Source organism: Psammomys obesus, unplaced genomic scaffold (genome assembly GCF_907164565.1).
Source record: "Psammomys obesus unplaced genomic scaffold, mPsaObe1.curated_primary_1811, whole genome shotgun sequence".
In the NCBI taxonomy this organism is placed as follows: domain Eukaryota; kingdom Metazoa; phylum Chordata; class Mammalia; order Rodentia; family Muridae; genus Psammomys; species Psammomys obesus.
In genome coordinates, this window is record NW_026592732.1 from 5,211,436 (window position 1) to 5,222,436 (window position 11,001).

The 11,001-nt window shown below is 42.1% G+C and overlaps 1 protein-coding gene and 1 long non-coding RNA gene across 6 annotated transcripts in view; one reads left to right on the forward strand and one right to left on the reverse strand.

Moving 5' to 3' along the window:
* Positions 1–2,385, forward strand: part of Mmp20 (matrix metallopeptidase 20) — a 37,110-nt gene extending 34,725 nt beyond the window's left edge. Inside the window, exons 9-10 of the mRNA XM_055615533.1 lie at positions 622–725; positions 2,237–2,385. Coding sequence (XP_055471508.1) covers positions 622–725; positions 2,237–2,337 — 205 coding nt within the window. The 3' untranslated portion in view covers positions 2,338–2,385. The remainder of the gene's footprint in view (positions 1–621; positions 726–2,236) is intronic.
* LOC129682946 (uncharacterized) overlaps positions 1–2,906 on the reverse strand; it is a 100,157-nt gene extending 97,251 nt beyond the window's left edge. For all 5 annotated transcript variants that reach the window (XR_008721074.1, XR_008721071.1, XR_008721072.1 and 2 more), the window contains exon 1: positions 2,751–2,906. This is a non-coding gene — a long non-coding RNA (uncharacterized LOC129682946). The remainder of the gene's footprint in view (positions 1–2,750) is intronic.
* Positions 2,907–11,001: the final 8,095 nt, after the last annotated feature.

Here is an 11,001-nt window from a genome sequence, read left to right on the forward strand (position 1 = left end):
GAGATTCATTGCCACCTGTGCTGGGTATCCATGGTACTGCTGACTCACAGTCACAGCCTTTTACAAGCATAGCTGGGGTCACAGAAAGACATTAGCTAATGTCAGAGCTAGAATCCTAACCTACTACCTGCTCCATCTCATCTTTCTAGGAAAGAGCAGTGGAATTCAGGTGATGTCATTTGAAAGATAAGAGGCTCTTATTCGGTAACTATCCTTTAGAGCCTGGAGGGCTCTTCAGTGGGTTATACAACTAAAGACAATGGCTGCCCATGTCCCGGGATCCATCAGTAGCCAGGAGTTCTGCAAGGCATGGTAACGTGAAAGGATGGAAAGAGATGAGAGAAGGTGCAGGGTTCCAATACCCAGAATGCAAAATGTACGTATTTGAAATTGTCAAAGAACAATTTCAGCAAAAGCCATTTTTTTAAACTTGAAGGTTCAGTTATTGGAGATTTTCTTGGTTCTGCTGTACTAATTATTCACACATTCAATTGTTCATTCAAGAGAGACAGAAAGAGATCTCAAATATGCTCAAAATCAGACCTGGCTAATAATATTCCTGACTACCTTGATGTCACCATTAATCATTCAGTGACTTATTGATAAAATAATACCTTCCAGCTATGATGAAAGAAAAAAGAAAATGGATAAAGACTACCCGAAAACCACTGAAGAGGAATTTTCAGGAGTGAGCGGCCAAATAGATGCTGCTGTGGAGTTAAACGGTGAGTGTCTCCACCGAAAACTTCCCCTGGGAAATCACAACAGAAAAAAAAAAATGAATTTCAACGGTCACTGAAAGAGTCACTGGTTCTTATTTTTTGGTTCAAAGTCATCTCATAAATTTAAATAGCCAGATTACCTGCTAGGAAGGGGAATTATTAAAAAATATTTTATTAAAAATAAGTAAATGAGGCTGGGTGTGGCAGCACATGCCTTTAATCCCAGCACTTGGGAGGCAAAAGCAGATTTCTGTGAGTTTGAGGCCAGCCTTGTCTACAAATTGAATCCAGGACAGTGAGGGCTATTACACAGAGAAACCCTGTCTCAAAACACCAAAATAACAATGATGGTGGAGGTGGTGGTGGTGGTGGTGGTGGTGGTGGTGGTGGTGGTGGTGGTAATGATAAATGTGATTCTCCCTTTACTAACAGTTATGTTTAAAAGTATAGCTTCAAGTAGGGAATGTAGCTGACACTGACACTGACCCTGACACAGCCCTGGGTTCAATTCCCAGGACTTGTAATTGTGTGGTTTATAACCCCAGAACTTGAGAAAAGAAGGTTCAAAGCCATCCTCAGGTACACAGCAGATCCAAGGATCTGCCTGGGACGCATGAGACCCTTTCTCAAATGAACACACAGAAAGTGCAGCTTCAGCCTGTAATCCCAATACTCAGGAAACAGAAGCAGATAAAACAAGAGTTTGAGTCTATCCTGGGCTACATAATGGGAACTTTTCTCAAAAACAAACAAACTACCGTAATGTAGCTTCAATCCAGTAGCTGTCATCTCAACTAATCCCAATATCTTTTACCTTTCCATCACCTAACTCCTGAAATCTAACACAGAACTAAAGAAGTTAGGTGAAGTATTATATGCTAATCAAACAAATTTAAATACAGCCTTTAAATCACGTTCTTCCTGAGTATGTAGCACAGAGACAGACAGTGTTCAGAAATGCAAAGGAGATTCCAAATGTAGCCTCTCTCCTCTTGGAATGTTGAGCATGCTTGGGAAATGCCTAGCCATAGAACACAGGTGAATCCACTGGCAGGTGAGACAGCCTGTGATTTACCACTGACTTAAGTCAATAGGCTTCAGAGTGGCTTCAGGAAGTGATGAGAGACAGCAGGGGTCATATGGGGCAGCAGGCCATTTCATGGCGCATCAGCTGGTTCCAAAGGCGAGCCAGACGTTTGGCAGGCTACGAAAAGCAAAAAGGGCTTCTGTGAGGAGAATGGCCTAAGCCAAATCACAAAGCCTGAGGATGCCCTCACATGACCCAAGTGAAGCCCTTACCCTGCCTGGAACAAAGGAAAGGATGAGGAGTGGTCTGAGAAGTCAGACTCTAGAGCCTGCTGCGGCTCTGCAGAAGACAAGCTCGCTGCCAGCCGAGCAGCCCTCCATCCCTCGTTGGTACCATGACGAGACAGCCGCAGTTACATTATAAACCTCCCCGCTCAGAGCAACACCGTCATCTCCAGTAACCACAATTTCAACCTCATCTCTTCCAGGCTACATCTACTTCTTTTCAGGACCGAAAACGTTCAAGTATGATACAGAGAAGGAAGACGTGGTCAGTGTGGTAAAATCCAGCTCCTGGGTTGGCTGCTAAATTATCAGGTCTGGTCTCTCCAAAGGGACAAAGACAGTTGTGAGAACTGATGAGTGGACATTACAGACTAAGCAGAGTGTCACAGACGCTCTTCTCTGTGGCCTTCAGTTCTGAGGGTGATTGAAAGTTCCTTGAAAATAACAACAATTCCATTGTTTTTCCTAATTATTCCTTCACAATTTAATCTAAATGAGAAACGGTTTTTATCAGAATTGCGTAATTTAGTTAAACATTCTTTTTTCTTGCCTACTATAGTAAAGCAAGTTGATCAGTTTGGTTTCTATTTAAGAAAAAAGACTGCATGTACGCGCGCACAGGCACACACACCATTCTTAGGCCAGGCCATTACCATTTGAATCCTAATTTTCCCTTAAAACAATGGCCATCGTTTACTATGATGAATATAAATGTACCTGTTTATGTTTTGAAGATACCACAAGCAAAATGTAGCACCAGGTCCAGTTCTTGCTTTAGGTTGTTCCCTGTGTCCCCTCACTGCTCTCTGAAGTGGGCTGGTAGACAAACATTCCAGTTAATTTTTATGCTTACAAGCAGCTGGACACTCTACATCAGGGAACCTTCTTAGCAAAACCCAATAAAAATGTTGTGATAGAACAGTTCCTTATTTCTCTTTTCTGTTAATATTTACTAGCCCTTATCATGCTTTATTTGGCAACAAATTCTGTGTACCTGAAGAAAATGTAAACAATAGTATCTTAAGTACACAGAGCCAGAAAAAATAACACAGCCTGACCTACTTCCTGCTTCCTGGTAGCACCCCCGGTGGACACTTCTTTTATCCACCTCAGTTTCTTCTGAATACTTTTCTAGCTAGGGAAGTTCATTTTTTGTTGTTTTAGTTTGTTTGTTTGCTTGCTTGTTTGTTTGTTTGTTTTTATTCATACTAAATCTTTACTTCCCAACTCTACCAAGTTAACAACACAGAATTACGGGCGTCAGTCTTATGGTTTTTAAAAACTTTAGTTCTAGAATTCTAGAAGCAGCCTGGAAAAACTCTAAAGCACTTCAGGAGTTCTGAAATTGAAGAATATTTTTATTACATAGGTTGCTTAGAGGAGCTGCAGTTTATGACAGCTATGAACTGTTATTGTTAGCATCGTTTATTAAATTTTCTTCATGTACTCATGAAAAGATTTAGTGACACACAGTTACTGCAAGCGTCCACTAGGTCTCCACTGCTGAAAGTCACTGTGCATGCCCAGCCAGATGCTGACTGCTGAGAACAACATCGGGTACCTTTGCTGCCTAAGGCCCAGGTGCCCTGTTGAGAAGCAAAGCCATTTCATTTTTTTTGCAGGCTGGAAACGTCTTACTATCAATAAGCAAAAACAAAGCAAAACAAAAACAAACCCAGGGGCAAGGAAGATGGTTCAGAGACTGAGAATACGCGCTGACCTTGCAAGTACCTGTGTTCAGTCTCCAGCACCGCATGTGCAACTTACAACCGTCTGTTCCAGGGGATTGGATCCTCTTTTGTGGCCCCCCTGGGCACCTGCACATATGTGTGCATACTGACACACATAAATAAAAATAGTTTCAGAAACAAGCAAAGAGCAAAGCATTAAGGCAAGCCCTCACAATGTTAAACAGAAGCCAAGCTTATATATACCTGTGAGAAATTAAAACACAAAAACTTGTGCACAGATGCTCAGGGTAGCACTATCCACAATAGCCAAAAGTGGAAATATGTCCATTACTTGATGCATATGTGAATAAAAATGCGGTAGATTCAGACAATGAGGTGTTTATTAAACCATAAAAGGAATGAAGTGCTAAGACATGCTGTAATATGAATTGAAAAAAAATCATACCAAGTAAGAAGATAGACTCAAAAGATCACATGTTGTATGATTCTGTTTATATGAAATGTTGGTGATAGAAAAAACACATAGAGACAGAAAGGAGAAGGTTGATCAGAAGTTGTGGAGTGAAGCAGCTGAGCGATGGGCATAAGGTTTCTTTTCTGGGGACTGGAAATGTTCTAGAACTGATGGTGGTGATGGTTGCACAACTCTACGAAGATACAAAAGTCGCTGAATTGTACATTTTAAATGGGTGAATTGTTTCTTTATAAATTCTATCTTGATGAAGTTGTTATATTATAAAAACATAAAAGAGCAAAGAGATCAAAGTGACATGTGGTGATTCATGAAATTCCTGCAACTTGGGAGCTGTGGCAGGAAGCATAGGGCAGCAAAACAGCAGGCTAAAGATGTTTGCTAGCGAGCAACCAGATAGATGCCTTCCTTGTGCCCAGCACTACCCAGGAGCAGGAAGGCCGAAGATGCTCCACCGCAGAGGCATGTCCTGGAAAGCAATAAAGCATGCGCTCTGGGGATAGAGTGGCTGCATTCAAAATCTGAGAACATGTTTTCAGCTATGCGATGTTCTTCAAGTTCTCTGATCTCTTCTTGGTTTCCTCCTTTGTAAGACAAACAAGAATAGCTCTTGACCTCCTGGGGACATTTAGTGGTTGAAATACATGACTCAAATCATACAAAGTTCTCAGAGTAGTTTCTTGTAGTCTTCAGGGGTTCACTAATTGTTCTTAAGATGGCTAGTTAATGTTGTTTTAGGATATTGTGGAGAATGTATGGACTTCACCTTGCAAGGTCTGGTGACCTGTTACAGCACATGAAAAGATAACCAGTAAATAACCTGGCATCTTTCTTCTTTAAATTCCAGATTAAATAAAAGAATTAAAAATAAATACTGACTGTGGTTAACCCCATAGGCCAAAGAACAATTCTCTCAAATTGTTATCTTCTTTGTCGAATCAGGAGCATTCTGGCTCTCAGCTATAACTCATGTATACTTTGGGATGATATGGCCTCTCAGGCATAAAAAACAGTCTTTGCATCATTACTTATGGTACTTATCCTATTAGATGCAAGAATTATTGAAGAAATAACGTATAACATGCACAGGGAGACTGTTTATATCTAAAGGCTTCTTACCCATAAATTTGCCAAACAGGGATAAAACAGTTTCCTCTGTGCTAAGCATTTGCATCATTTCTCTTGGCATTTTTCACTAAAATGATGCCATTCTGCTATCTACCTGTGATTTACATTTCATCAGTAACACACAGATGATTAAACTATATAAGCACACATTCAGCTTACCTGTTACAGGAGGAACCTGTGCACCCCTTGACATTGGTATTCATGGAGTCCAGGAGCCAACCTCCATGAAAGGAGACTGCTCTTCGCTTAGCTTCAGGGTGACTAAGTGGGAAATCGCCACGCGATGACAGTGTTCTCTCTAGTGGCCTCTGGTGATTCTCTCCTAACCTCAGTGAAACCTGAGAGCAGCTCTCTGAAAGCACGAGGAAGAAAAGATGGATGGATTCTTTGGGCGGATGCTTCCCTAGTGGCTCCCTGTAACTCTGTGACTGGAGTCGGTATTCTTCCTCTCAGCCTCATCCAAAATGGCAGCCATAAGGCAGCTGGCTGGAGGGAGGGAAGTGAACTTTCTTCCTTCATCTTTTCCCAGGTTCATTGGGTAGCTTGGGTCTCTATGTCACAAAGTAGATGGTAAACCAACTATGCAAGTTTTTATTCAGAAGTCTGAAAATGTATTTCTGAGTTATCAAAAGGTCTCCAGGGTGTTTTCATTTGGACACATCTATGTTTTGACCTTATTTCTGTTTTCATCATTTACTGTAATGATATGTATATCATTATATACATACTTGATATATATATATATATATATATATATATATATATATATATATTTCACAGAAACCCAATCTATAATGGGTCTTTGAGAATATTTACAACTGAAATACTCAGTAAAATATCATTTTAGAGAAATTGTATAGTACTGGCAGTGGGAAAGAGTTTCCGACTCCCACTAGAAGACTTAGAAGAATCTAAGAGAAAAGATACTCTGCATTCTATCCCAACAGGCCTGAACAGAAGGAGGCACAGAATCCTCATGTTGTTTTACGGCTGCCAAGTGTGTCTTTAGGGTTGATCCCATCTCAAAGTGACTTGATAATGTGCTCAGACTAAAAGGCATTTTCTTGTCCTCCAAATTCTGTGACCCCGGCTCTGTTCTCAGTACCTAGACTCTTGGAATTGAAACAAGAGCAGAAGTAAGAATCATCTGATAAATAAATTTCAGTTTGAAATTAGTAAATGGCTTTGAGGGATAAGTTAGCATGTTTTTCAAGTGCATGTATGTTCTCTGTAATATGTTTCAATTCCAACCTAATATTCCTTCTTCTAATCCAATATGCCATTTAACATGTTTCAGGATAAAATGAAACTTTTCTTATACAATGCAGTTGTCCTGGAAAGAGTTAGAGGAAGAGACCAAAAGACAGAAGGACAAGAGCCAATGAGAAAATCACAAAAGAACACATTGAAATCCCTCTTGGATTGTTCGCAGTAAGGAAAACCGTATGTTCATGTGAAATAGTTAGCAATTTGCTTATTCTTGGACTATCTCAGGGCAATAATACATTAATAAATAACCTTAACCTGGGGTTTATTGATCATTGTAGGTAATTTTAGGTGCCTCTGTAGACGATAGAATGGCTAGAGGTCCACTTTGACCATAGCCTGTCCCCTTGTTAAATTGTAAACATACTTCTATATATGAGTTTGCTCTACATTCATAGATAACTACCACTTATACATCTCAGAGAATATTTATCTGGGAACATTCTTAAGCATAGACTGAATTGTATTATGTACCAATAAGTCATTTTCAAAGTATACTAATGTGCATTCCCGCTTATACTGTGTGAGCATTTTCATTGAGTTTTATTAAATGATCCTTTCTATAGGGCACTCACTGTGTGCCAGATACTGCTGTGCTCTGCAGGTTGTTAATCTTCACATTAAGTGAGATGAATATTACTCTCTCTTCATTTTCGAGCTAAGTGAACTTAAACTGTCAGAGTTAAATAGAAACAGCTGGGGAGCAGACTCTAAGTCCATTGCTCTTGGACCTCCTCGGATCTGCTTCAATTCAGCCACACTCAGAGCAAATGTGTGCGGCAGACATTTTCCTAAAATGCTGAAGGAAGGGTGTTGTTTTTCTCTGCACACACATCAGCTCTCATATCTGCACTGGAACCTGCCGAGGGTGGCGAACAGACAGGCAGCTCCCAGATGGGGTCGGTACAGGAAGAAATGTGGAGAGGCGTGGGGGGAAGACAGAAGGAAGGCAAGGCGGAGCGGTGAGCAACGCACAGTGAGGCCAAGAGCCTGTCCCAGTCTTCCCTGAGCATCGGCACCCCTTACATAGGTTGCTCTTTGTCGGTGAGTCATCTGATTCTTCTAGAACTGTCTGAGAAGCATATCAACAGATCCCAGTACTCTGCTACTCTGACCTTTCCCTGGCCTTTACTCTGGATCCCCAGCCTTTCTTCTTCCATTCTGATTTTCTGCTTCTCCTTCCCTGATGCTGTGACCCCCACTGCTGGGAATCCCTCTTATAATGCCCAGTGTCTTTAATGAGCTCTGCCTTGCAAGCTTAACGTGAGCCCTGGGAAGAATGGCCTGAGCCGCGAAGGCAACATCCCACCTTTCCGCAATATACAGTGAGAGTGTTCCCGAGCACAGGTCATCCACCTTGTCCCCTCCAGAGAGTCTTGACCCCTTGATAGGGGAACAGGAGACTTAATCAGGTGATTTTTATTGTTGTTTTTGTTTTGTATCCAAGGCATACCCCGGCCTTGCAAATTAGATGAACTCCTCTGTGGATCTGGTTTGTAGGACCCTCTTCTCCTCTGGGCTTCCTGACATGGTGTCAACAGTTTTGCTCTCCCACGCACTCCTGCACGATGTAACAGACTACAGTCCCCAGCCAGGTGTTACCAAGCACTTGAATGTGTCAGGTCACGGTTTAACTTCCCTATATTTTAAAGGAAATTGTGGAACAGATATTTACAGTTTGGACAAATGAGATGGACACTTTTATTTCCTGTCCACTGTGCCTGTGGCCATCTTAGGATTCTGTGAGACAGAGGCTGGAATGTATAAATTTAACTTTGACACACCTAATGGTGTTTTCTTTGGTGCGGAGAGGGCAGACCTGGATCCCAGCATCCGAGACAAGGACATCCTAGCAGTCTGTGTTAACCTGCTTTAGGGCTGAGACCTGTCTGTGTGACAAAGGGAAGATCTGAAGATGCACCTGCCCCCAAAGTCCAGGCTCATGCTGTTTCCCTCTGTCCCTTCCTCCCTGGCAGCCAACAGTTAGACACTGCAAAACCTAGCCCAGACTGCTTCCCAGTTTCAACATGGGATGGTGGCTACAGTTCTTCAGATAACATTGATCCTGACAGAGCTGGGTTAACAGTCTGACCTAGGGTCAAACGTGGGCACTGAGGCACTTGGGTCTGTTGTCAGACCTAAGGAAGTAATCACCAAACCCAAGCCCTAAAGAAAAACCCTGACCCTACACAGTTAGTCCTGCTAGATCGTTTCAGGCCAGCCTGGATGAGGGTGGAACATGGCGGCGGGGAAGTTCAGTCAGCCATGTGCTTCTCAGGAAAGAAGAAGCAGAGTGGTTTCATGATTACCAAAGCTGCACTTCTGAGTGCAAGGTACCGTGGAAAATCCTCAGACAAGAGCCAGCGCAGCGAGGCTGTCACAGTGCTGTGACTACCCTGAAGGAGCGGAATAAACAGGGGAGAACTTCTTTCTTCAGAACTGAATGCAATTTCTTCAAATCAAACAAGTAGGGAAAAAATAAAGAAGGCGAATGTGGTGGTGATGGCCTTTGACATACATGGTTGGGAGGCTGTGGGGGTGGGGACAATGTCAGCAGAGCCGGGGCTGCACAGTGAGCCCTGTCAAAGAGGGAGACCAAGGAGGAGGAAATGAAAGAGAAGGAGGAGGCAGAGGAGGTGGAAGAAGGAAAAAGGAAGAGGAGTGGAGGAGAATAAAAAGGGGAAAGAGGAAGAAGAGAAAGTCCTAATACCAAAAAACTGAATGTTATTTAACAGACATGCAAAACCATGTAGTGTTGCTGGCTTGAGCAACTGTGACTAAACCAAAAGGGGGGAAGGCCAAGAATAAGGGGTTACAGAGGTAGCTCAGTGGTAAGAGAGCTTATTGCTCTTCAAGAGGACCTGCGTTTCTCACCTCCACATTAGGCGGCTCACAACTACCTTCAGTTCCTGGGAATCCTACACCCTCTTCTGGCCTTCACAGACACCTGCACTTGCATAGTATGCACACACAGAAACACAGACACACACACACACACACACACACACACACACACACACACGAATTTTTAAAAGCCAAAAGTAATCAATTGGGAAATACCTTCAAGGGCAGGCAGGGTGCTTCTCTCATGCCAACCCCACCCCAGCCTTCTCCTCTAAAGGGGTTTAGTAGTTATATGTGAGTTTAACTGAACCAAATGATTTGACAAAAGATAAATATAGTAAATCTGAAGATTCTTATGTGTTAAAGCCAAACTCTAAGCTGCTTTTTAATTAGCTGGGGCCCATGGTTATAGCTCAATAGCAGAACACTTCCTAGCATGTATGAGCCCCAGAGCCCCTGGATTCAAGCCCCAGTACTATGAAGTATACAGAGAGAGAGAGTGTGTGTGTGTGAGAGACAGAAGGGTACAGTGTGTGTGTGTGTGTGTGTGTGTGTGTGTGTGTGTGTGTGTGTAAAATAAAACAATTAGTTGGCCATGGTGACACATCTATAATTCTATTTGGGAGGTGATGGCATCAAAATCAGGAATTCAAGGTCTTCAGCTACACAGCAAGTACAAGGTCAATTTGCCTCAAAAGCCATAAAAAAAAAAAAAAAAAAAAAAAAAAAAAAAAAAAAAAACCCTGACATGCTGGTGCATTGCTTTAATCCTAGAACTCAGGGGGCAAAGACAAATGGATAACTGTGAATTTGAGGTTGCCTGGTCTACATGAGTTCCAGGACAGCCATGTCTACATAGAGGACCCTATTTCACAAAAACAAAACCATAAAAACAAGCAAAAACCTGCTGCGCATAGATTTTATGATGCTGAATATATTTCAATAAACCTATTTTATACAAACGGTACTAATATCTACTAGACTTTCTTGAAAATTAACACATGTTGCAGTTGAAAATTCCCTCATTTTAAAAAAATCACTTTTTTCTTTCATGTTTCTTAACCACATTTTTTAATTTATCAAAAGCGTATGAATACTTATACTTAAAGAAGAAGAAAGATGTAATTTTCTCCTGTCCTTTCACAGTTCTTCCTCATGACAGAAAGCAAAAGACAGACTAACGAGAGAAAGCACAAGGTTAACAGCCGTCGATCTCACAAGCACGCGTAGACAGTGTGGGAAATGAAGTAAAGAAACTTCAGGTGGCTTCGCACCCTGGCTAGCAGAGGTGGGGCCGGTGTGGGGGGGAAGGTCCAAGAAGAACACAGTAAATGTGGTAAGGATCGCACGGCAGCTCTGTCCATCTTCCCCAGCACCCACTTGGCAGCTCACAACTGTCTGTAACTCCAAGATCTGACACGCTCACACTGGCACACATGCAGGCGAAACAGCAGTGAGCATAAAATAAAAATAAATAAATAAGAATTTTCAGTGGTGTAAGGATCCTTCTCTTTCTAATGCAGAGACAGGACCAACTTTACAGACAAAGACTTCTTGAAGACGTAGG